At 44.1% G+C, this 27,792-nt stretch overlaps 1 protein-coding gene across 1 annotated transcript in view; it reads left to right on the top strand.

The window, feature by feature from the left end:
• The window catches only part of AMER3 (APC membrane recruitment protein 3), a 58,361-nt gene that overhangs the window by 6,880 nt on the left and 23,689 nt on the right, over positions 1-27,792 (top strand). The window contains exon 2 of the mRNA XM_037909625.2: positions 2,711-5,786. Within this exon, the coding sequence (XP_037765553.1) occupies positions 2,732-5,782 (3,051 nt within the window). The 5' untranslated portion in view covers positions 2,711-2,731 and the 3' untranslated portion in view covers positions 5,783-5,786. The remainder of the gene's footprint in view (positions 1-2,710; positions 5,787-27,792) is intronic.

Here is a 27,792-nt window from a genome sequence, read left to right on the forward strand (position 1 = left end):
AGCTGTTTGCCATTACGGGATGTAATTGAATGGGACTTTTTCATTTGACTGTTTCTCATCAGATCCTACCTTTATTTTATCACCTTCCATCCTCTCCTCCTTACTAGGACACAGAGAATCTCCATTAATAGATCCTCCGCTAAGGGATGTCTCTGTCCAAGCCATGTTCTCCTCCTCACTTACCTGTCCATTGTGGGAGGATGGTCAGATTCAGCTGACAGAACATCCTCTTAAAGGCCATGGGCAGTTGCTACAATTTAGAGGAGCCCTAAGACTGCTCCAAGTTGTGTCTTCAGATTGTGCCAAGCTCATGGCTCGGGGAGGGTGCATAAAAAGCTGGTTTAAAAACCACCCTTCCTGACTTGTACTGGGTGCAGAAGAGCTGGATCTGAGGCTGGTCCCATGTTTATACACTTCCTTTGAAACACTGGCAGCTATTTATTCTGCTAGGGTAGCTGTGCATGGTTTATCAAAGAGTGTTGGATGTAACACTGTGCTGCTAATGTGTCTTTTAATGCGCAGTAATGCATTCTCAATTATTGCTTACTTTCAGGGCCCAGATGATTTTAGTTTTAGTGTATGTGTAAATGATGCAGATCTAGAGAATTTAATTCTAAACTGAGGTTTAATTCAGTGCCGATCTGAAGGATTTTATTTATTTTTTTTTTAAAAAGAACAGGCCTTTGAATAAAAATCTGGGCCACTCTTTTTGTCCAATAAGAATTTTGTTTGCATGAGAGCTTGCATGATGAGTTTGATTCTGTTCTGAATTATGCAGCTATAATCCCATTGCTTTACTCCTGGTTTACACTGGCGTAGGGAGGAGGAGAAACAAGTGCTGTCTATTTATGAAATAATTCCAGGAGAGTGGACTATGGCATAATACTTTTATGAATATTTTATTTAAATGTTTATGTACTGCATGAAAACGTTAACTGTACTGAACAATGTAGCATACAGGTGTAGACCGCAAGTTTGCAATGAACTATGCAATGCATGTGCATTTAAAAGTAATCAATGTACAATATGCATATGTTTTGCCAATGCATCTGTGTACTATAGTTGGTCATTGTACAGTTAAAAATGTTTGTCAAGCCAATCCGACTGTCCAGTGATATTTAGTGGTGCCTTTTATAAAAGCTACTTTTGATTTTTTTATACTAAAAGTAGTACTACAGAAAACTATAGATTGCACTCTGTGATAGGGTGTAAAAATCCCCCAGGAAAGGTAGGGGTTAGAGAGCTGCTCTGTGCCCAGGTGGCCTCACCGCCTGCACCTGCTATACCTGCACAGGCTGGAGAAGGAGCTTTAAAGGGGGAGCAGAAGCAGCTCAACGTCAGGCAAATGAGCTGACCTACACGCTGGGCTCCTGAGAAGGAGCAACACAGGAGCTCTTGCTGCCTGAGGCCTGGCTGTAGTGACCTCTCCAAGCCTACAAAAAAGGGGACCTGACACACTCTGGAGGTTAGAGACTTTATTCTTGTGTTTCTCTTTTTTGCTTTACCCTGGGGGAAGAGAGGGGACTGGTGGGAAGCGATCCCCAGGGAAGCAGCTGCCCAGCACCCCAGGATGCAGGATATAGGTGCCTACCATTGGGCCCTGGATCTTAGCCTGGTGGAGGGTAGGGGCCCAGGCTCCTCTACCAACCTTTAAGGAGGGACAACTACAGAAGTTTATCCTTCAGCAGGGAACCTAGTTGTGGGGAGAAGACCCTGATGATAAAAGGATCTGGGCTGTGAGATTTCAACCCAAGACGGAGAGGAATCCTGAGGCCTCCTGCTTAATCACAAAGAGTCCTCCTCCCACTATTGGACTCTTTATACATACCCCAAAAGGCATAGACTTGCAAATGTGACCTGGCCGGAGGGCAGGGTCACTGGAAGGACAGACTACTGCAGCGCAGAACTGTGGTAATAAAAGGGGGACTCCTGATAGGAAAACAACCTGCCATACCCCCACCCAACCAGTAGGTGGTGTTAGGGGTAAGCATGTCCTTTTCACACACTTCAGCAGAAGCAACAGTAATTCACTTTCCGCATGCATTTCAAGCAAATGACCAGTTCACGATGCACAGGCAGGGATTGCTTTGCAGAGATTTTCCATGTAAATGAAAATCTCTTGTGTTGTATTTTACACCCTCGGCACTTCCCCCACTTGGGATCTTCTCATACCTTGATCTAATCAAATGCATAAGTTAATGAACTATCACCTCCCCAAAGCAGGCCCTTGGCATAAAAGTTCCTGGTGTATCCACCGATCCTCTTTGTTCTCCAGTGCCACTTCCAATTTTAGAATAGCATCTGTTCCCTTTGAGCTGCTCTAGCATGGCCTTGATCCTGTATCTGAAAGCTCAGCAGCCTGACAGTTTCAAAGGCAATCAGGCCAACTAGCCACCAACCTAGAGTGACCTGTTCTCCCTGCTGATTCCTTCAGACCTTTGCAAACCTTACAAGCAACACCCCGTGTTTCACTTGAACTCATTTTCAAGCAACACCATGAGTTATTGACTGAAATCTCTTGCAAGAAATACAATCAGTTCTAATATTACTGATTCCCCCCCCATTTCTCTAGATGTTCTTCAAAATATACAAGTTCTAATGGGGTTCTAGTTGTTTGGGAAACATACTCCAAATCCATATGAGTCCTTTGTTAGTTGAAAGCGTACTGCTAGCCAGATTTTAAGATTTCATTCTGCTGTTTCCTCTACAGAAACAAATGTGATGAAGCAGCATGGAGCTAAGGAGAGGAAAGACCTTCATAAAATCGAGTTTGCAGCCGACTTCTGAGAAAGCGCCATTGGTGGACGTGATTCCTACAGACAAGGATGATCTAGGAAAAGACAAAAGGGTAGCAGTCGAGGGGATCAAAAGTGATGTGGTCCTACCGGCAAGATTGGCCACACACAAAAATGACCGATTTTCTAATACAACAACAAGGAGCGGGGCAAGTGAAAACATCTTAGCACCATCTGGGTCTTCCTACAAACTGGTAAGAAAAAGTAAAACCCATGACTGTGTGATAGGGGTAGACAAAACAGAACGATGCAGCCACAGTGATAAAGCTTACAAGGAGGGCTTTTCAGCTCCAGAAAGAAGTAAAGGGCGACTCGTCAACAGCAGCAGCTTTTCCGGGGTGGGGAGCACCCTGAATTCTAGTGGTAAGAAAGAGTCCATGTTCAGCCCAAGCCAGTCCACTTGCAGCAGTCAGCAGATGATAGATTACAGAAACTTTGTGCCACAGATGCCTTTTGTACCAGCTGTAGCAAAAAGCATTCCCAGGAAGAGGATTTCCCTTAAGAGATCTACAAAAGGGCTCCGGGATATATTTCACATGAAAAAAAACAAACCAGAGAGCCTAACACTGCTAGTTGAGAAGGGCAAGAGGCTGCCTTCTCCAGCATGGAAGAGTGAGCTGTCAGGCAGGCTTGGGAAGTATCTTTTCAAACCCAGAGAAACCTTTGCAGCTGACTGTTTGGCACAAGACCTCTCTGACAGCGAAATGCAGTCTGATTCCTCCTATGACTACTGCAATGCTCTGTGTGAAGATGTCGCTTCTCTGAAGAGCTTTGACTCTCTCACTGGATGTGGGGAAATCTTTGCAGATGAGAGCTCTGCTCATTTGGAGCTGGAGAGCAGCAAAGAAGTGCTGGTGAGGCGATCCAAGCACAAAGAGAGCCCTGCCCTGGGGTCTTTTCAAGGGGGGGTGGAACAGCTGGCATCCCCTGCCCAAAATGAAGCAGCTGACTTTGTGAAATTTTGGGACAACATCAACAAGTCGGTGCGATTACATCAGAGCACGTTATTTGATAGGAAGTTGTTGAAGATACCCAGTCCTGATTTGGAAAAGACTAAACATGAAGCTGCTGCTTCAGTGACTGACCTGCTGGTGTCACCTGATAAAGATCCTCACAGTTCCAAAGAAAGCTCCATAGATACAGGGACACCAAAAAGTGACCACCAAGAATCCACCTCCACCAGTGATGAAGGATACTATGATTCATTCTCTCCCGGGCAGGATGATGAAATGAAGGAGGCTCAGACTCCTGGGGTTCCAGGTAGATTTCCAAGAGACAGTTACAGTGGCGATGCACTTTATGAACTATTCTATGATCCTAATGAAGCCAAAATAAGCCCAGTCCTAGACGATGAGCTGTGTATGTCAGAAAGCATTTCAGAACAGGCCATTGAAATCCCTTTGTCAATTTACAGCTTTCATGTGGGAGCAGAGGAGAATATGGCTTCACAGCCAGCTGTTGACATCATTAGCCAAGGGTTTCTTCACAGCACATGGAAAGGTAAGGAATGCTTGTTAAAGCTCTGTGATACTGAACTTTCACTGACCATGGGGATAATAAACTGGCTGCGAAAAAACCCAGGGTTGGTTTCCCCCACAGACCCGATTAGGAGTCCCGAATCACAGCTGGAAAAAAGTGGTGATCCATTGGTCTCCTGTAGTCCCAGTCCATGCCGGAGTGAGCACATAGCAGCTGAGGAGGAAAAACAAACCAAAGGAGAAACTGATATTTCTAATCCAAATTCTTCTTTGGCTGATAACAATGACATGTCCCAGACGTGTTTAGGGGGCGTGGCTGAAAAAGACCAAAAGGAAGTTTCTTGGCCTCATACAGCTAATGGGCATTCTCAGGTAACGGAGGAAAACTGCCCTGAGGACTCGTGTACTGAATCTGGGCTTCAGGAAGCCAACAGCACTTCAGGTAATGTGCCAAGATCACAAGCTATTGGAGACACTGTAGGGACCAGTTTGTCTGAAAAAGAGAAGATGCCAGTTTCAGGAGAATGCAAGGAACCTGGAGATAAAGCCCCATTAATGGGTGACCTGAGCATGGAGCCTGCTTGCCAGAGCTCTCAAAATCCTTCGCTAAATGATAGCCAGGAAGTGGAATCCTGTTATTCTTATATGACTGCAGCAACTTCCCCAGTAGATTCCCTAGAGACAGCAGTTGGCAATAAAACAATATATCATTCTTTGTCTATTTCCTGCGACAAGCCAATGCAGCCTCTTACTCTGAGACACTTTCAAAACTACATCAGCCCCACACAAAGGGAAAGTGACACTACTATAGTGCAGCTTCTGGAACGTTGTGTCACTCAAGTTGCATCCTTAAAAATCAGCTATGAAAACAAACATCTGGAAGACAAATGCATCGGGAATGAAATGAACAACATAATTTGTAAGATGTCTCAATACAAAAACAAAATATTGTTGCAAAATGAATGCAACTGTATCACCCAGAGTTTAGAATACCCTGGTCTCCCTCTCACAAACCAAGATAATTATGAGACAAGCCTCAAAGCCAGTAATCCATATCAGTTGAAACAAAATAAGGAACTAATTTGTTCTAAAGATCAGAAACACAGAACAAATATCCTAGATCATATGAGTCAGGTCACCGGGAATAAGATAAATTTTGAATATGCCCAGCTAAATAATCAAGCCCTCTCTTACATAAAAGACTTTAGACTTGAACCCAGTCCAAGTGACTCTAACAGCATGACACCCCTTACTAGGCCAACATTTTTACCTCTCTTCAACTCCGTTTGCTCGGCTGTACCCAGTGATTTTTCCCAAACCTGCACAAACAGGTCACTGGACAAACCATTGCAAAGTAATGAATCTAAGCAGTGCAGCACAACCTCATGCAGTTACACAGAGGGATACTACCAAGGTCTATCTGAAGGGGCCACTCTTCCTAGTAACCCAGAGGTGAGAACACAGACAGAGCAGGGACTGGCAAGAACCATCAATGACACACCACTGTAACAAGGTAAGTTCTTGCAGAGAAGATTGAAATAAAATGTGAAAAAATGAAGTGTTAGCCATTCCCTTTAAACAGAATTAAGGCCCATTACACCTGGTTCTACTGAGTACTTTGTGCTCCTCGCAGTTTGACCAGGTTCTTAACATCTACTTTATAGAGATAGTCAAAATAAGGAAAGAGTTAAAATTGCACAGACTCCCAAAGCTGAGGGCCATATATTGCCTTAGGTAAGAGTCAAGTTCATGGACATGAATGAGAGCTCCATGCAAAGGTGAAGGAGAAACTGGGTCTGATTCTTCATTCAGTTAAACCACATTCACTCTCATGTAACTCCATCAAAATCAATAGTGCCTAATTGTAGAGCATTATTCTACACATGTACATTGGGTTGTTAAAACAGTGTAATATATGGTACTAGTGAGTAATACACAGGGATTGTTGCACACATTTACCTAGCAATTTTCCAGAAGGTACAGAAAATTCAGGAACATTCCTGATCACAACTGCAGAAACTGACATATCTGATACTGGATGTCAAAACATGGAGGCCATATAGTAAGTGTACAGAGAACTGCATTCATCGCATAATGCTAGATTTTACAAAAGTTCCCTCCAATACTGATAATACAGCTTTATTTGCAGATTCCCTTCCGCTACAGAGCATCACTACAAGAAGTTAAAGTAGTCTGGATATCTTGCTTGCACATGGAACATTAACTGCATTTCCTGAGTTCTAACATTTTTAACTCTAATGTCCTTGAAAAGTAACATGGCCTCAAACCACAGATTATTTATCATATTGAGAACAGCAGGGCTTAGGGGCCAGATGAGAAAGGGGCCCCATTGCGGTAGGTGCTGTACCAACAGGAGAAACTGTCCCTGTCTCGAAGAACTTACAGTCTCCAGCAACCTGAACTCCTCAGCAATGACAATTTGAGAGTGTATTCCTTAGTTTTTTAAATAACCATAAAATGGGACTGGGGAGGGAAAGAAGTTTTGGAGAGGGATTGCCTTCTTCAGGTCTGTAAAGGGGGACCTCACTAAATGTGCACCTCTTAAGATCCTTAGGAGGGAACCTGTCTTCTAGGGACCCGAGGAGGTGTGCATCGGAGCAGGCTCTGCCTGGCACTGACCTTCTGAAGAGCTTTGTGATGCTTGTTGGGACTGCACAATTTATGCCTTGTAATACCCCTTTACAAGGTTTTATGCTTGGGGGGTCTCCTGGGAGCCTTCAGAGCTTGTGCAGTGTGTGCAAGAGGGCTGCAGAGAGAAGAAAGGGTCAGGGGAAGGAGCAAAGGAGAAGCTCAGTGCTTCAGGAGAAGGAACTGAAGAACCCTAGCACTTCTTTGGCTTCTGCAGCAGGCAAGGGTTCTGTAGCTCACAGCAGCAGGAGTCCCCCCTGCTTAACCCCAAGTGGTTTGTCAAGTAGAGAAGGCAAGGAAGGGAGAGTGCTCTTCCATGTACGAGTTCTAGGCTTGTAGAGTTCCTGCCCCTCCCAAGCCTTTGGAAGCTCAGTCGCACCCTGCTACCCTTTTGACAAGCATCCCAACAGTAGCCAGAGGGTAGCACATTTTGAAAGCTCTCAGCAAAGAAAAGGGCCAAAGACTTCCTCCCCTCCCCCATACAGTGAAAACCTAGGTCTCCAGCAGTCATTTGATGTACTCTGCGACTATAATTGCTAGTTAATAACTTCTGAAAATATACTTTATTTTACAAAATTTTGGTGATGGGCACTAGATCTTAATCAAGTAAGGTAAGGTGCTTTTTAACCCCTGCTGCTTTACATTTTTTTGTGTCAAATGGATTTAGAAAAAGGTGGTTGTGGTACTTTTTTGAGCAGCTCTATTTTCAGAGTGTCATAATTCAGGAAACCCCTTTCTCCAATGATTTTTACATTTTGTAGAAAATTTTTACCTCAGGCCCAGGGCTAAAACTGCTGATTTTGAGGCCAATGTGACTGTGGATTCTGAAAGGGGGCCAAAATCAGTTATGTAAAGCATCTTAACTATGGACCTACCATCATCACTCCAATAACCAAAAAGAAAAAAATAATCTTGTATCGATTGGCCCAGCTCATCATCAGCGAAGTGTTCTGCTCTCTGCTATTGTACTTGTAATGACAACCCAAGATGGCTTCTTTTCCCACTATAGTTCCCATAATTTCAGTTTGCACCTAGCCATGAAAGAACAGATTGTAGCTCTTGGAACTAGCTGCTGCTGTGAGATTCATAATTAAAAATTCATAATAAAAAAAGGAAGGATTAGCAGTCAGAGTTGCAACAGATAAGTCCCCAATGCTGGCCATATCTGCCTAGCATTAGATCAGTGGACCAATATTTACGTTTGCTTGCTGTTTCTACTTTATAGTTGAAATTCACTCGTAAGGCTCTGCTATGCAGATCCATTAGTTCTCAAGCTTGGACAGTTTGAAGAAATTCTATTTCTGATGCAGGAAACAATGACTGTCTGCTAGAAAGGGAGGGCAGAATTGTAGCTGATGTAACTGTCAGAAGTGGTAATACACTGTATTGAAACACGACATGAGATATACTGCAAGTAGACATTACTGGTCTCAGGGCATTTTCTACTGCATCATATCAAATGGCAGCTGCTATATGCCACCATTTGTCAGTGTGGATACTTGCAGCATTAGAGATATAATAGAGTTCATATGCCATAGCCCATGCCCCAAAGAGGTGTTAATATTTGCTCTTTGCAAAAGGGATATGCTAGTTTGTTAGACAAATCTTCTGTCACAAACGAATAGCATACACATTTTACCAATTTAAAATGTAGATGGAATTTGCATATTTGTGGGTTGTGTGCTCAAACACATAATTTCAGGGAATCATTTTGCTACAGCCTCCTTCATGGTTATTACACTCTTACTGAAAATGAATTTACACAATTATTAAAATGGTATTTAGCATGGATGTTAGAAATAACGGTGGTGGTAGCTATTAACTGTGTATCATGGAGTTTTCCTATCTGGACTCATCTTCCCTGGTCGTTCTAGATCCCACATTAACAGATGGCTTGTGGGTTAATTTTGGATTTTAATATTTTGGAAGATGACTGAAGATCTCTACCATATTGAGGAAGGTGGGAGTGGGAGAAGGCAGAAAATAAATGCTACAGAAAAATACAACAACAAGAAAATACACCTGCTCTGGGCAGGACTGCTTAAACCTAGAGAGTTTACGCATGACAAAAGCTCTACGGCTGCGATGACCTCACTATTTTAAAATGTCATGCTTGGGAAAGGCACTGTAGTGACAGTCCTAGAGACTGAAGTCCTTGGTATAGCCACAGAACAAACGCTGCACTGGCAGCATCAGTGCAGGCTTCCTACCGATAATCTTCCACCCTGACCTGCATGCAACCTTCATGCATCCAACGGGCATGGAGATGTTCATATCTGGTGATGATCGTACTTGAGATCTTCAGCTACAAGCACCTCACCTGCACATGTTCCAGTTTCCCCAATGACAAATGACCCTTTGCTCCTCCCTCTCTCCAAACTGGCACATGCTTTCTCCTCAGCCAGGTGAGACCAAATACACCGCTAGCTCTCTTCCTGAATTCTCTACCAACACAGGACCTCCCTGTACCAGCAGCTCTCCTTCTCACCCTCACCTCCCAGCCACTGAAGCCTGATGACTTTGGCAATGAGCATGACAACTGGGAGAAACAGCTCCAGAGCCTCTTCATTCTCCCCCTCAATTCATGGTGTGAATTTGCAAATCCCATTTGTAAGTTACACATCAGTGGAACATGACCAGTAATTCCTAGCACAATAGGTCTGCACCTAAAGCAGGAAGGGAGTGGTTTAACATCCTTGTTTTGAGATGTAGAACATGGGTGTGCACCAGTGGAAGTTACAAGTAAGAAATACTCGGCAAGAGGTTGACAAAAGTATTAAACAGTTCATGGGTCAGTGAATAGACACAACCTTACAATGGCACTCTAAATTTGGGTTCTCAGGGGTCATGAGAGCAGGCAGGTTCCAGACATTTGGGCCTTCCTCTGAGAGCACCCTGGCACTGGAGGTTCTGAAGCAGCAGTCCCTCAGTTTGAACAGGAGGAGCTGCTGGGATGGCATTCTCCTGGAGGGGAGTTGTCAGGGTTCCCTCCCCACACTGAACTCTGAGGTACAGATGTGGGGACCAGCATAAAAGACCCCCTAAGCTTATTTCTACCAGCTTCCCCAAGGCACAAATCCTTTTCTTGTCCTTGGACGGTACTGCTGCCACCACCAAGTGATTTAGCCAAAGATTCAGGAAAAGGGCCACTTGGAGTCCCTCTTTCCCCAAAATATTCCCCCAAGTCCCTTCACCCCCTTTCCTGGGGAGGCTTGAGAAGAATATACTAACCAATAGATTAACAAAGTGAGCACAGACCAAACCCTTGGGCTTTTAGGACACTAAAAATCAATCAGGTTCTTAAAAGAAGAACTTTATTATCAAGAAAAAAGTAAAAGAATCACATCTGCAAAATCAGGATGGAAGGTAACTTTACAGGGTAATAAAAAATTTAAAACACAGAGGACTCCCCTCTGGACTCAACTTCACAGTTACAAAAACCAGGAATAAAACTACCTCTTAGCATAGGGAAAATTCACAAGCTAAAACAAAAGATAATCTAACGCATTTCCTTGCCTTTACTTACAATTTCTGTAATTTGAGATGTATCATTTCAGGTATCTCTTTAGGAGCTGGTTTACCTGCTTGGTCTCTCTCTCTGTGTGTCCTGAGAGGGAACAAAAAGAGAGCACAAGCAAAACCTTCCCTTCTCCCCAGATTTGAAAGCATCTTCTTTCCCCATTGGTCCTTCTGGTCAGGTGCCAACTAGGTTAATTGAACTGATTAACCCCTTACAGGTAAGTGATTCTGTACCTCTGTCCAGGAGGAATTTTCGGTTACTGCATACATAAAGGTTGTTACCCTTCCCATTATATTTATGACAGGAGACCACACCCCAGCAATTGACAGCAAGAGCAGTTTATGCCACCATGACTGGACACAAGTAGAGAGAGCTCAGCTCTCAGATTACTGGGCCCACATTTCTTTTGGGATTCATAGATCTTAACATATATTTGGAACTGCCCTCTTAAGTGAAGAGGTAGATAGGGCAGAGTACCAAGCACTTGTAAGTGCTCATAATAGCTCATCTCATTCGAATGCTAAGCCCTTGCATCATATATCGGCTGATACGTTTGGGTGCCTTTCAATGATATCATAGAGTGCATTGCAATAATCTAGTTTTAGGATTAGAAAGGAAGAGATGATTGCAACAAAGTCCATATCAAAGAGGAATGGCCATGCATCTTGGCCAAGTATATACATATACACACACACACACACACACACACACACAAATAAAAGAAGACAGTCCAGCGCAAGCCATAGCGGTCATCTAGCAAGCGAGAAGAAGCAATGGGTATAATATGACCCAGATACAGCAAAGTGATATTGTAAAGGTCAGATATACATCTCCAATAGAAGGCATATTCATGGCTAACTCTAGTGTTTTCCCTTACCGATCATCTTCACTTCCATCCTCTCTACCTTAAACTAGGCAGTTGGCTCCCCTGCACACACCCTTGTATCCTTAAGGCACAGGAAAAGCAGAGATGCAATATTTGGGTTTGACAGAGAGGAGATGTAGATTTGAGTCTCACCTAGATATTGGCAACGCCATGTGCTAAAATACACCATTATCATCCCTAGTGGCTGTAGCTACATATTTAACAGGTGAAAAGAAAAAGATGGAACCCTGAGGAAATACACCTGAGAGCCCTTGAGCAGGGAAAGAGTGTAGTTACACCTTCAAAGGCCTTCCCCTCCACTTCCATATGATTCCACAGCTGAGTAAACTGAATCTTGTGGATGACAGCAGTATCCAACACGGCTGAGAGATCTAACAAAATCAGTATGGCTATGTTAGCCATGTCCGTTACCAGTAGAGGCGGGGAGAATGAATGCTAGAGATGAGCCCTACTCACAGAGAATGCCATGGCAGCAATAGCTCCCTGCTTAAAATGACAGTTTTTTGCTTGAGAGCCCTCATTGATGGTAGCATAGAACAGGGAAACAGGTGATCTAAAATAATGGATCTGTGCTCCAATATTGGCAAGAAGAATGTGCATTTCAACAGAAATGCCTCCTTTTCTGAGGCTTATGGATTTATAAATTGAGCTGCCCAAACCTGTTTGCATGCAAGAAGCAGATTCTAAAAATCTCATCTGACAGAATAAGACACACCCTACTCCCGAGACAAAACGTATCATCAGGTACAAATTTACTGCTGGAGACATATGGTACCATGTAACAAGAGAAAATGGAGAGTAAGGTGATGGGCCACTGCCTTTACTAGTGCATTTGAATGTTAGTCACCATGTGCCCAGGCACTAGGGCTAGATGCTAAATTGAACAATTTTCTTCTTCATTAAACATTATGGCTTCCGGACTTGGCTCTGTATCACTCTACTGTCTGCATCTGACTTTTCCACGGATCTTTACTGTGTGTAAAATCAGAGCTTCGTCAGAAAGGGGGAGAGAAGGATTTCACCAGCGTATTTACCAGGAAAGATTTTTAGACATACAGTTCTCAACAAAGATGCTCTCTCTCAGAGGACAGATGCTCTATAACAGTGTTAAATTTGTTTCATTTTGAAGCAGAAGAGATTGATTTGCCATTCTGCCCATGGCTGCAGTAGCAGGGTTTCCATGGTTACAGTCTGATAGAGATTCTTTTTCTCCCTGGCAGCGGTAGAGGGCTAAATTATGATCTCAGCTGCACCAGCATAAATCTGAAGCCACTGGAATTACTCCAGATTTGCACTGACAGCAGAATTTAGCTTCTAGTGTTCTGCAGCCCTGTAATCAGGATTTTCACTGGCAGGAAACCAGGTTCTGTATTCAGCAGGTGTGGCTAAGGCACAGCGCAAGCAAAGCAAACCACTGTGTGTTACAAATGAGAAGTGCAGATGAGCCAAAACCCAAAATATAAAAACACATCAACTGCCTGTTCAATGGCTTAGCAGACCCTCCTGCCAGTTAACTGCAAAAATTCAGGTCCGGTTTTGGCTACCCAAATGAATTACCTCATAATATCTGCCTTGGATTGGACCAAATATTGTTTCATCAGTATTAAAAATGATTGCTGTAGTGTGAAGAACACTCCCCTCCCTTCTTTTTCCCTTGAAACATAGGAAGGCACAGAGGAAAAAAAATCAATGTCAGTATCGAATCTATTGAGCAGACATTTTAACCAATACCAGTATATAAGAGGATTGAACAGAGCAGCTGGCTCGTAGAGAGAGTAGAGCAGAAGGACTGGCTGAGGCATATTCTGTAGCCGTTTGATTTTGTACTTACCAGCCAGCTAGTAGCAAACAAAGGAATTTTGTTGTTTTTTTTCTTGGGAGGGCAGGCAAGGAGGAGAGTTTTCAGTCTCTCTTTTAGAGTAACAGCCGTGTTAGTCAGTCTCTCTGTACTTATCTGTAAAGTCCTTACCCCGCCTCTATTTTTAAGTTCCTTTTAAAAGCCCACTTCCATTGTGCTCTCTATATAAATTTTTGTTGATTTGTACCAAAACTTTCCATTTGGAGGTACTCCCCTTTCCTGACTTTTGTCTGCTTGTCTGTACAGTCATCCTTAGACTGTGAGCTCCTCGTGGCAGGTGCTTATGTTTCAACATAACTGCACCTGTATTTTCCTGCAGTCCTCCCTTGAAGACACCCACCTAAGGTTTCTGGCTCCCAGCCATCACCACTTTTGGGCAGAGACCTGCATCTTTCGCTCTCCTGACCGGGTTTTTTTTAAGGCTCCACAACTCCCTGCCTTACGTTATGGTATCCCCAGCAAGCCCTTCTGCCTAAAGGCTAGCGCCTATGCTTTGCTTTCTCTCGGAGGGCAGTGAACAGTTGCAAGTGACCATACAGCTCTTTCTAAGCAAGCTCCTTTATTCTTAAGGAAAAAAAACAGAAAACATGTTAATAACCAATTACAGTTCCTATACACATACTAAAAGCTTACCAGGAGTCACCCATCAGTCTTATGGGGTCCTAGTAGGCCAAAAATCTTTCTAACGGTTATCCATTTGTTGGATCAGAGAGAAGGACCCAAGTCAGTTTAAACACAGACTTTTTATATCAAAAGCCCTTTCTTTGTCTGTTGGTTGCTGGAAAAAACAATCAGAACCAGTATATGCAAGCCTCCCCAGGGAGAGGTACATCCCTGGAGGCGTTTATTATTTAAGTGCTTCACCTTAATCGCCCCCTACTGTTTTTAATTCCTGGAGAAGCTGTGGCAACCTTCCCCCTCTCCCCCCACGAGTTACATATAATCCCTGGCTCACAGTGGTACATAGGTGTTCATACACTTAACACAAAATGGTCTTCATAGATATTTCATGGGGTTGTAATATGTGTGACAGGCCACACCTTGTTGTGTATTTGGCATAGAAGAGGCACTACCACAGATGTACGCTATTCAGTGCGGATACCAGATTAGTGATTAACAGAATGCTAATGCAATACAATACAGAATACCTCACAAATTAATTAGACTGGTGGTGGGGTTTCAGAGAGATCGCTTGCACAACCGTCCTAGGTGACATTGGAGAATACTGTTTTCACATTTTTCTTGTGGGGCAGGGGGAACCCACCAAGCCCCCATAAAGACAACATTTTAAATAAAACCAAAACCCCTAGGCCTGCTTCAAAGGTTTAGTACTGCTCACTGAGAAACCTCCTCTATTCACTGTTCCTCCCCACCCCTGCGGGTCTGACTACCCTGCATTTGAAGCTTGGATAAGCATGCTGGTGCTAGCTTTTCCTGCACCAGCATGGCTAAAAATAGCAGCGTAGTTGCAGCAGTGCAGGCTTCGGCGTGGGCTGTAGAAGCAGGACATAGACCCTGGTATGTAGTTGTGTTCCTGAACCCTGTGCTGCCGCATCAATACTGCTAATTTTAGCCATGCGAGCACAAGTACATCTACCCGAGCTGCAATCACGCCTCAGATCTCAGTATAGATCTACTCTGAATCACCATTCTAGTCTCTGCTGGTTTTCCTTAGCTGAGTTTGAGGGTCTCCTGATGCAATTTGGGGAGCACAAGTTTTGTCACGACATTCCTCATTTTCATTGTTTGGTTATTTCCTTTAAAAGCAGGTCACCTCTGGTTGAGAGCTAGAAAAGGGGAGATCGTGTGGGAGTAGACAACATAGCAAAAGTAGTACTTCTGTCTGCAACGGGAAAGTTTTGCTAGCAGGTAGCAGAATACTTCAGTGGGTAACTTTCTTCCTGAACATGTAGCTATTTTATTCTAGAAGTTTCAGTAACACGTAAGTCAGGATGTATCTGAAATGGTATGTATCATAACTAGAGTGATGAGGCATTGTTGTAATCATGAGTCAGTGATGGCCAGCTGTAGCACAGGAAGCATGCATAATTAACTGTACTTAGTATTCCTATCTAAAGGGAGCACCCAAAATTGAGCACAATTCTCCATCACCTTTATTAAGAAACAATTCTAGTCAATCCCTTTAGTGGCCACTTAAAGGTTTCAGTGTGTATATATAGCTATGACTTGGCAAGTCTCTCTCTACTCTGTTCCAAATCAAGGCATGTGTGTCTCATTTAGTAACATCTGTGGCTGTGGAGGCAGGTTCTAAGTCCTTTATCTTAGACCAGCGCTTGGACTCTGATGCTGACAGTACGGGGAGCGGATAGTGCGTGACTGGAGAGTCCCTTTACTGCATGAGGCATTAAAGCACGGCTCCTCTGTCCCTCTGTGAGCTCTTTGGATGAGGGTTAAAAATGTCATGGCACTTACTGAACGTGACAGGAGACAGTGGTGGCTGTTGCCTAAATTAAATAGTGGGTCTGCAGGTAACAAAGGGCCTTTTCCCCATAACCTCTTCCCCTCCCTTGAAGGCTGATTGATATTTTCAAAGGAAAAACTGGGACATTATGATGGGGTGTCACAGGGAAGCATTTTGGGGGCATATGGGAGATGTGGGAAGGAAGAGGCTTCCACTTTTTCTTCCTATTTCCCCATTCAAAATAAAAAACAAACAAACAAAAACAAAAAAAAACAAACACTGGGACATTTTACAATCAAGGACAAGGTATGAGGAAACAGTATTTATCCCTCTGTCACCTCTTCACTGATCTCTCAGCCTCAACCTTTCCCCCCTCCCCACATCTGGCTCTAACCCTCCCATCTCCTCCATGCCCACCAGTTCTCCTGCTCTCATTAACCAACTGTGCTCAGCTCTCCCATCTCACAATGTCAGTTCCCTCAGCTCCCTCCTATCCAACCCCCACCTGCTCAGAAGCCCCCCTCCTCCATACCTATCCCCTCAAGGCTGAGAAAACCAGCTTGGAAAACACCCTCTCAGCCCTGGACCATCTCCCAGAAAACCCTCCAGGACTCTGACAAATCATCCCGAGGCTCAGAAGCCTTTCCTCTCCTACCTAACACCCACCACCACCAGGCTTAGAAGGCCTCTCCATCCCCAATTCCTACTCGTTTCTGAGCCTGAAGTTGCACAGGCAGCAGGGAAGGATTGTTTTGCACAGGGTGGGAAAATGCATAAAACTAAACTGTACAATTGCTACAACAGGCCAGCTGTAATAGATGCATGGTTCTTTTCTTAAATTTATTATTATTATTATTATTATTATTACACTAGAGATATGTGCTGACTTTGTGGAATCCCACCCTGTAGCAAACTGCAAATGATTGTGCATGAAATGAAAATGCAGCGGTCTGCGCACCAGAAGAATACAGCTAGCCCTGCTCACTAACTACAGTGCTGTAGCCACAAAAGCCAACCAAGTTCAGACAATTAAACCCTACAAGGCAACAACAAAACCAAATTTAGCACTGTGTTCTCAGTTCACATTTGCACAGGGGTACATGACTACACAAGGTGCAAGGCAGTGGAGAATCAGACCCCAAGATTCAGCAAGACTAAGGGTTATTTTTCCTCCATTGCTGTGTATTGAATATGTCATGGGCACGTTTCTGTCCTTATTAGAAACAAACCAAGGTGGCCTCTGGACTACACTATTCAGGAGATCAGATGATAAAAGGACCTAAGTTCTTTAAAGAGTAGCTATAATATAAGGCACTTACACAGCAAATTATTCTTGAACTGTTAACTAATGAATTAACATGAACAGTTTGTTACTTGCTTATGTTTGCAACATAGTTGGTTAAAAAACAGGAACATTTTTCATGAAAACTGAACATAATGAAACTTTTCCTTGACATTTCAAAACCTGGAAATTTTTCACAGCTCTAGTTTGCAGTAAATTTTACTTTTCCATAGCACTTCAGCCCGTTTGTGCTCTCTGATCGAAAGGAAACCCATCAATAATTTTCCAACATCGCTTAATGCAAATGTCAGGCATCAATTCAAATTTTCATGCCTTTCAGACATGTTCTTTTTTCAGAAAGATTTGTGCAAGTGAATATTTGCTCATAGGAATGCTCACGGATATAAAGCAATTTGTTTTTGCATATTTACAGTATTTTTCTTGCAATATTTCCCAGCTCTAATCATTAACAAAAAGTGTAAGGCATAGGCTTATTTAATACTGCAGCCTGATCCTGCTCTCATCGAGCTCAATGGCAAAACAAACTATTATTGACTTCACTGGAAACAGGGTAGAGTACCGTTTATAATTGCGGACATTCACTGTAAATAATACAGCAAGAAACTGCACAAGAAATTGTCACAACTGCAACTTTGAAAGAGATGTTTTGTATTTTGCATTCTCAACTATGCTTTTAAAGAAATATTCCCTGGGTGGTGGTGAACTCTGCTTGCTGATGCTGCACCTTGGAACTGAGAAATGCTGGCACATCATCTGATGTTTTGTTTTCTGTAAACGTCAGAAGAAGCCCTTTTGTGGCAGAAAATAGAAAACAATTCAGGAAAATAGGAGCTGCGGTTCAGTCCATTACTATTGAATACAGGATGCTGCAGTTCACAGCACTCAGACAGACAGAGGTTGGATTTCCTTTCCTTTCCCATTCTTTCTTGCTTTGAATGTACAATGAAGTTGGTTTTTGCTCTGAAAAGCATTAAGCAGACTGTTGCTATAGCAACCAACTCCCTGAAACCCTTATTATAAAAAGGATGGTAGTCTAACAGACCACAAAAATAGGTCTCAAGAAAAACAAGACTTACAGCTTCCTGGCTGATATTTTTAAACTCTAAAAATAATTTTTATCTGAACTGGGCAAGGTTGTTTAAGTTATTTGGCAGCAGAGATTTTTGTATTGAGAAGTATTTCACTCAGTAGCTCAGGTGATAAAAATATACAACAACCCACCATAACTGTATTTGCCAAGAAATAGCAGGGATGTCATTTAAGATTTCTGCTTGATTTTACCAAGTCTTGATCAATAAAGGGATAGTGCTTGAATCATCTGATAATCTCAAAAGTGCTCTTGGAATATCATCAGTAAAATCTCAGGACACTAAATCAGTCCTCCATTGACTAATTTAACAATATTTCTAGCTTCTTTCAGAATTCAAAAGCTGCTTCATTTTCAGTTCATGTGAAAATACTGATGGCCCAATTTTCTGTTGGGGAAAGGAATTATAATGATATGAAGATGATTCCGCCGCCCCGCCCCCCAGCGTTTATTAAAATGGATGCCAGCTAGACTCTAGGGCAGGAGTGTCACAAGTGAAACACCAGTTAGGAGCAGATTAATCTAAATCTTTATTTAAAAAAAATATTGAGTGCAGATCCAGGGCTATGCAATATCGCAATATTAAACTTTCACATTTGTACCAGCAAATCCTTGCAAGCTCTCATTTTCACCTGACATAGCCCTGGATCTTTTTTTTAAATAAAGATTTAGATTAATCTGCTCCTAACTGGTGTTTCACTTGTGACACTCCTGCCCTAGAGTCTAGGGGCAATCTGGGTGCGGGCAGCTCAGTGGGGGATCTGGATGCACAGGGGCTTGTTGAGGGGTTCTGGGTGCAATGGTAATGGATTCTGCAGGGGGGTCCAGGTGAAGGTGGTTGGGGCTCAGCGGGGGGGTCTGAGTGTGTGGCAGAAAAGAGCTCAGCAGGGGAGTCTGAGTGTGTGTGGGGGCTCACTGGGGCGGGGATCCAGATGCTGGGGGAGTGGGACTCAGTGGGGTTGGGATCCAAGCGGAGCTGGTTGGGGCTCAATTGGGTGGGGATCTGGGTGTGGGTGGCTCATCGGGGTGGTCCAGGTGCAGGGGGAGTGGAGCTCGTTGGGGTGGTTCTGTGTGCGGGGGGATCTGGATGCAGAGAGGTTGGACGGATGGGGGAGCAACTCCTTGTACAGTGATCCCTCCCCCTGCAGCTGAGGAGCGATGGGTGCAGGAAGCGCAGGGTTGGGGAAGGGAGTTTGTAGAGCTTCCTAAAGCTGGGGGAGAAACCTGGGGGTACGTCTGACCTGGCCCCAGATGCTGTGCAGAGGAAGAGGAAGTTCTGTTCTCCCCAGCCTAGCCAGGACTAGCAGCTGAGCCTGGTACAGATTAGGAGCCCCCAGCCATGTCTTCCCCAGTCCTGCCCCCACCCCACAGTCATTTACCTCTCAGCTGCCCTGGGCACCCGAAACATACTGCTGGGGAGGGTCTCATGACCGCTTTTGTGGCTTCCCTTTGCTTCCCCATCAGACAGTCATTGGGGGACAAATTCTTCACATATTCAGTGGTGCAGAATCCACCCAGAAGTATTCTATTACCCCTTGTTACTGAGGTCCACCTTCAGAATGCCTCTCCCCCTTTGGTGCTCATGTCTCTTCCTCTAGTCACTCATTAGGGAAAATATATTTCTATAGGGCCAAATCTTGCAGACTATTTTCAGCCAAACACCAATTGAAGCCAACAGGGATTTTGACCGATTAAAACTCTGCAGGATATTGAATTTCTTTCCTCATAAAACCAACCCCACCAGCTTCCTTCTTTCATATTGCTCCTTTCTGAATTCTTTCCAATTTGTTATCTTTCTGGTACAGAAGCACACAGCACAGTATTCAGTAATCTAGGTTAGACTGAGCTGTGCTGTATCGAGTTGCACTATCCTCTCTCTGGTCCTACAGTGAAGGATTCTTTGTTGTTGTGAAATAGCATGTAAACTAAAATCATAGAATCATAGAATATCAGTGTTGGAAGGGACCTCTGGAGGTCATCTCGTCCAACCCCCTGCCCAGAGCAGGACCAATCCCCAACTAAATCGTCCCAGCCAGGGCTTTCTTAAGCCTGACCTTAAAAACTTTAAGGAAGGGGATTCCACCACCTCCCTAGGTAACGCATTCCAGTGTTTCACCACCCTCCTAGTGAAAAAGTTTTTCCTAATATCCAACCTAAATCTCCCCCACTGCAACTTGAGACCATTACTCCTTGTCCTGTCATCTGCTATCACTGAGAATAGTCTAGATCCATCCTCTTTGGATCCACCTTTCAGGTAGTTAAAAGCAGCTATCAAATCCCCCCTCATTCTTCTCTTCCGTAGACTAAACAATCCCAGTTCCCTCAGCCTCTCCTCATAAGCCATGTGTTCCAGACCCCTAATCATTTTTGTTGCCCTTCGCTGGACTCTCTCCAATTTCTCCACATCCTTCTTGTAGTGTGGGGCCCAAAACTGGACATAGTACTCCAGATGAGGCCTCACCAATGTCGAATAGAGGGGAACGATCACGTCCCTCAATCTGCTGGCAATGCCCCTACTTATACACCCCAAAATGCCATTGGCCTTCTTGGCAACAAGGACACACTGTTGACTCATATCCAGCTTCTCGTCCACTGTCACCCTACATCCTTCTCTGCAGAACTGCTGCCTAGCCATTCGGTCCCTAGTCTGTAGCGGTGCATTGGATTCTTCCGTCCTAAGTGCAGGACTCTGCACTTGTCCTTGTTGAACCTCATCAGATTTCTTTTGGCCCAATCCTCCAATTTGTCTAGGTCCCTCTGTATACTATCCCTACCCTCCAGCGTATCTACCACTCCTCCCAGTTTAGTGTCATCCGCAAACTTGCTGAGGGTGCAATCCACACCATCCTCCAGATCATTAATGAAGATATTGAACAAAACCGGCCCCAGGACCGACCCTTGGGGCACTCTGCTAGATACCGGCTGCCAACTAAACATGGAGCCATTGATCACTACCTGTTGAGCCCGACAATCTAGCCAGCTTTCTACCCACCTTGTAGTGCATCCATCCAGCCCATACTTCTTTAACTTACTGACAAGAATAGTGTGGGAAACCGTGTCAAAAGCTTTGCTAAAGTCAAGGAATAACATGTCCACTGCTTTCCCTTCATCCACAGAACCAGTTATCTCATCATAGAAGGCAATTAGATTAGTCAGGCATGACTTTCCCTTGGTGAATCCATGCTGACTGTTCCTGATCACTTTCCTCTCGTCTAAGTGCTTCAGAATTGATTCCTTGAGGACATGCTCCATGATTTTTCCGGGGACTGAGGTGAGGCTGACTGGCCTGTAGTTCACAGGATCCTCCTTCTTCCCTTTTTTAAAGATTGGCACTACATTAGCCTTTTTCCAGTCTTCCGGGACTTCCCCTGATCACCATGAGTTTTCAAAGATAGTGGCCAATGGCTCTGCAATCACATCCGCCAATTCCTTTAGCACTCTCGGATGCAATGCATCCGGCCCCATGGACTTGTGCACGTCCAGCTTTTCTAAATAGTCCCGAAACACTTCCTTCTTCACAGAGGGCTGGCCACCTCCTCCCCATGCTGTGCTGCCCAGTGCAGTAGTCTGGGAGCTGACCTTGTTCGTGAAGACAGAGGCAAAAAAAGCATTGAGTACATTATTTCCACATCCATCCTAAGAGAGGCGCTACATTCCCTCACGTTACTAAAAAGTTTCCTCTGTCTGTATCGGATATCAAATGCTTTATTGGGCTAACCCCACACAGCAGATAGTGTGCAGTGATATTTTGGCAATGCTTCAGGTAGACAGCTGAGTAGCCAACATGCCCATACTATCAAAGTGAAAGTGCTTTGGCAAAAGACTCAGGGCCTGTGTCTCCATTCCCTCAGACTAGTGATATGCCATGTGACTGCCATGAGGGAGTGGAGAATCAGGCCCTGGGTGTGACAAAATAAATCATCTAGGCAGAGTGTAGACCATAATTATGATTTTTGACTTAGCAATGGATGAAGACAATGACTTCTTTTTATCTAGGCTAAAAACATTTTATATTTACCAATCAAGTCTTTCACCTCTATTTTATGCACTGAAGTTTAAAGAACTATCCTAAAAAGGTACAGCCAGTCTCTTGAAGGACTGCGCTAAAGAGTCAGACACTAATGACTGGCAGCGAAGAAAAGGCTTAATAATAGTTGAGGACCCAGAGAGGGACAAGGGGACTAACCCCAGCACCACTTGGCTGTTCTTTGCTTGTACTGTGAAGCAAGCAGGGTGACCATGAGCATGACACTGAGAGCTATGCACAAATCTCCATGTACGTGATGCATCCTTTGGCTTGAGCAGGACAAAAGTTTTATCTGTAGTCAATAAAGAAGCCAATAGTCAAGTTCCAACACAAAGCATGGTCACAGTTCCTGCTGCCAGCTATAAATACCTCAACATCTCACTTTTACAGGTGCAATTAAAATATAATGCAGATTGGAGTAAATTTAAAGGGACACGCAACTGTATAATACTTTAAAAACTAACAAGTGCCTGGGAAGCTCAAAACTGAAATCTGTTCAAATCAGTTGCAGTGAATCAGCTTTGCACGTTTTAAAATTAATATTTCTAAAAACAGAAGCAGCTTCGATGCACACACCCTGGCACTGGCTGCTTCGTCGGCATTAGCATGATGGTACCATTTGCAGCACAAAATTTGCAATCATATATGCGCTCGAGGGCCAAATCCTGTTTCCCTGCACATAGCCCATTTGTTCTGGGTAAGGGTAGGGGATTGCCTCAGAGATTTTGGGAAAGAGAATCCTCCCCAATCTTCAGAGCAACAGCCTCTGTGCTCTCCCAAGACGCAGGTTTTAGTCAGTGAATCCATGTAGCTGCAGACCCCCTGGCACTTCCACACCTTTCACCTGACCACTGTCACTTCTTTTGAGCACTGTGGTAGCAAGCTGCCACAGAGTGCTGCTACTTAGAGTGTGCAGGATGTGCATAGTCCCCTTCTTGCCCTTTCCATGGCCTACTCCCCCACTCCCCAGCTGTTCTATTTCTTTTTGGTTCCTGCATGCCCACACAATGGAGGGAGCACAGGATTTGGCCCTAAAATAAGTGTTGCATTCAACTGAGCTGATAGGTCTTTGAAGCTAGTATTATTAATAAATGTACTGTTTGTTGTTGTGATTTATAATGGGATGTGTCGTGTATAAAGAGAATAAGTGCTCCATGTATCCTCCAATTAGTTTGGAAGCATTTTCTGGTTCTTTGCCTGGGAGGTTTCAGACAACAGTAGCATTGTTAGGAATGAATTGCTACTCCTTAATGTTCAGTTACAAGCATTACTGGCCGAGTAAATTACTACTGACCTTCGTCATCTTAGTTTCTTTTTAAAGATTCATGAAACCTTTGAAAAATTCAATTGAAAAAAGGTGTCTGAAAGTCTGACAGAGAATGTATCAGAAGAGTGAGTGAGTGAGTGAGTGAGTGTGTGTAAAATGGACAAGCTGACTTGCAATACCAGACTATTATGGTATTACCATTTAGAGTAAGGGGGCAGTACCCTACCTGGCATGTGCATACCTCTAAGATCGGCTCCACAACTGTTCTGCTAAAGGCTAGTTCAGCAAAAACAGGCTTTTTGCAACCATTCCCAGGCCCCAAGGCCTGTCCGTTAGGATGCTGTGCCAGGTTTCCTTCCTTATGGGCATGTAGTCGCCAATTGTCTGTCGCACATACAGTCCGGGAACACTGATTTATGTCTGTGCTGCTGAGAAACTGGCTGGCTCTCACCCTGCTCTGCTTCTAATTTAATCAGGCCCAGGACTGGCCATGAGGCGAACTGAGGTGACTGCCTCAGATGCCAGATTCTCTGTGTGTGTGTGCGCGCGCGCGCGCGCACCACTAGGACCCAGAAATTTGTGTCTGCTGCTGGTGCAGATGTATTCTCTCTGCTCTAGATGCACAGAGATGATGGAGTGCTGTGCTGGAGGAAGGAGGGCACAAGAGACAACAGGAAGGCAGGTGAAAAGGTGAGAGGGAATAACAGAAAGCAGCAGGAGCCTCTTATGTACCTCTCTAGCACCCCCAGGAGCCTGGACTCATTAACCGAGCTTCTCAGGGAGCTTCCTGTTTCCTACTGCTTCCCTGAACCCACTTGAGGGGAACAGGCAGTCAACTGAAGTAGTAGGAGCCAGTTAGGCCCTTAAGACGCTGATATCTTCCCTCATTCAGGCCCTGCTACCAGCCTGCTTCTTTGTCCCCTTCAACTGAGCGTTAGTATTGAGAGACACTATAGCTGGCACAGAACAGCAGTCATGAGGGAAAGAAGAAAACGCCCCTCTGGGGCAGCATTTAGAAGAATGAAAGAAAGCAAAAGGAAGCTTTTCTATCTAAGCAGGAAGGAGCTCTCCTGAGATACACAGACACAAATGTTCACGGTGAGCCTTCCAGCCCCAGTGAGGATGTGAGTGGTGAGGAGATGTCCGATCTTCCAGTTAGTCAGAGTGCAGGTGACATGACAGCTACTGCAGCATCCATATCTCCATCTCAAATGGATGTAACATGCACATTCCTGAAGAAAAGTGTAGCTCAGAGAAGAGTGTGGTGGAGGCGCAAGAAACAGCTGCTGCTGAATTTAGTTCCTTAAGTCGAGATGATCCAGGACTGTGGACCCACTTGAGCAGTAGCCTGAGAGACTTCCTTGTACTGCATGGGCCACAGCAAGTAAAAAACTTCATGTTCCCCAAAATAGAAGTTTCCATCCAGCACACTGCTGACGTGAAATCCCCAATGGTGCCAAAGTGGAGAGGCCATGGCTTATGTACTCAAAAACCCAGAATGCTGCATCCTGTTTTTGTTGCAAGCTCTTCCAGTCTAATGTTCCAGCCACATTGGGTTCTACAGAAACAAAGGACTGGAAAAATCTGGCTAGAAATCTGGCATGCCATGAGGACGCAGCAAATCACCAGAGAGCATTCCATAGGTGGAAAGAGCTTGAGAGGAGACTAAGGTTCAAGGCCACCATAGATGATCAGCATCGAGAGAAGATTGCATCAGAATCTCTTTACCTGCAAAATGTTCTGAAAAGGCTCATGGCCATTGTGAGAATATTTGCTACCCCAAACCTAGCACTGCGTGGCACTTCAGATCAGCTGTATGTGCCAAACAATGGAAACTTCCTTAAAATTATGGAGCTGATGGCTGAGTTTGATGCTGTACTCCAGGAGCATCTAAGAAGAGTCACCACCCAAGAAATGTACACACACCACTACCTTGGAAAAACAACAGAACCTAGTGAAAATGTCCCTGCAATGGTGATGGTCAGAGAGCATTTTCTAGAATTTATTGACATTGATGATACTACAGGAGCTGTATGACAAACGTGCTTCTTAAAAAGCTGAAAGATACGGGAGTTGCAATAGCTGACACGAGAGGTCAGGGCTACGATAATGGTGCCAACATGAGCGGTAAGAACAGAGGAGTGCAGACACAGATCCGAGAGTTAAACCCTCGAGCTTTTTTTGTCCCATGCAGTTCTCATTCATTGAACTTGGTGGTCAGTGATCAAGGCCACTCTACAGGTTTTGCCACCCCAAGCAGTGACAAAAAAAACCCTGCCACCATGGACAGCAAAGGGAAGAAGCTGCTGCCGAATTGCTGCTGCTGCTGGACAAACTGCCGCCCCTTTCTACCTGCCGCCCCAAGCACCTGCTTGGAACGCTGGTGCCTGGAGCCGGCCCCGTCAGTGATGCAGCATCAGCTTCTAGTGAGGCTGCTGAATTTTTTAATGTAATTCAAAGCATCTATGTATTTTTCTCTGCATCAACTCTTCAATGGCAAATTTTGAAGAAACATCTGGGAACATCCTCTCTGACACTGAAACCACAGAGCCACACGATGGGAAAGTCGAGTGCAGGCGATAAAGCCTATCCAACACCAAATTGGGAAGATAGATGGTGTCATAGTTGCCATTATGGAGGATAATGCTGTGACAGGAACTGTTCGTGGGAGAAAAGTGGCAAAGGGAAATGGAATCACCAGTAACATACATAACTTCACATTGCTGTGTGGCTTAGTGTTGTGGCATGACATACTGTTTGAAATAAATGTTGTAAGCAAGAGACTCCAAGGTGTTGACCTTGATATATCTGGAGCAATGGAACAACTGGACAAAGTCATAATACAGTCTTACCGGTCAGATGAGGGATGTGAAAACATTCTGAAGAGTGCACAGAAGTTGGCAGAGGAACTTCACACTGAAGCTATTTTCCCACCCATTCAAGAATACAGGCGTCACCGAAGATGACGACATTTTGATTACGAGGCACGGGATAATCCCATAAGAGACCCCAAATAACAATTCAAAGTTGAATTCTTTAACCAGGTGCTAGATTGTGCAATACAGTGAGTTGAAGAACGTTTCATGCAGCTCAAGGAACACAGCAGTATATTTGGGATGTTGTATGATATTCCAAAACTCCTCACTATACCTGAAGAAGCCCTACACCAACAATGCAGGGCACTAGAGACAGTGTTGACACATGATGACATGCGCGATATTGATGCAAATGATTTAGGTGAACCGAAAGCCCTTTTAAGATATATTCAAGAACAGTCTTTGGAGTTGATCCTGCTGAAATATATGTGCACAAATAAGATGACCACCCTTTCCAAATGCTTTTGTTGCTCTGCGCATACTTCTAACACTTCCTGTAACAGATGCCAGTGGAGAACGCAGCTTCTCCAAGCTGAAGTTAATAAAAACACATCTACACTCCACAATGACACAGGAGAGGCTGGTTGACCTTGCAACCATCTCAATAGAGTATGAGCTGGCCCAGACTGTGGACATTCAGCAGGAAGCAGTTCAAATCTTTGCAGCCAAGAAGGCACAGAAAGCATCACTTTGATTATTCAAACAGATAAAAATGCCAGTGTTTACTATGCAGACAAGAAAAGTTACATTTGCTGTTTAGGCATTTGAAAGTTAAGTGTTAATTAAAATTTTTGAGGCATTTTAAGTTGTTCGTTCTCCTTTATTGGGGTAGGTAGCAGAGCAGTTCCATGAGAGGAGTAGAACAGGAAGAAGGCAGAATTGAGACCTTTCAAAGTTTGGGCCCAAGCGAGGGGGCATCATTTGAGCTTCCCACCTCAGGTGCCAAAATGTTGTGGGGGGCGGCCCTGATCAGGCCATCCACAAATAGGTGGAGTCTGAAACAATGTAATAAAGATGTTTCCAACATACATCCTTGCCCACATTGTACATTCTTGACATGGCAAATACTTGCTTCCACAGTAGACTATACCTTGGCAGTCAACAGGACAAACCATTTATTTTTCTAACACAGGAGTCAAAAGAATAATTTTTTTGGTTGGAAATTCAAATATATGAGCAAGAACAGAGAAACTTGTATTTATTTGCTTAATAATTATACTTCACAGTTATATCTCCATTCATCCAAGGATTTCAAATAACTTTTTAAACGTTAATAATCTTCACAGCCAGAAAGTAGTTATGTAATGTCATCCCCAGGAAATTGGAAACTCAGGCCCTTAGTGTTTGAGCTGGCCACCCCAGAACTGGAGGCACCAAACATTCATGGGCGTTTGAAAATTTAGGCCTACGTTCCTTGCTGACGAGGAGACAGCAAGTCAGTAGCAGAACCAGAACCCAAAATTTCTGACTCCTGCTTCCACATTCTAACCAGTCAACAATCCATGAAGATATATTAGGTGAAAATTACAACTGGCATAATCCACTACAACTCCATTGGTTTCAATGGAGTTACATATTGGATTGTGCCAGTGGTAACACTGGCCCTTTATTTTTGGTTAAGATG

Source organism: Chelonia mydas, chromosome 9, assembly GCF_015237465.2.
Source record: "Chelonia mydas isolate rCheMyd1 chromosome 9, rCheMyd1.pri.v2, whole genome shotgun sequence".
NCBI lineage: Eukaryota > Metazoa > Chordata > Testudines > Cheloniidae > Chelonia > Chelonia mydas.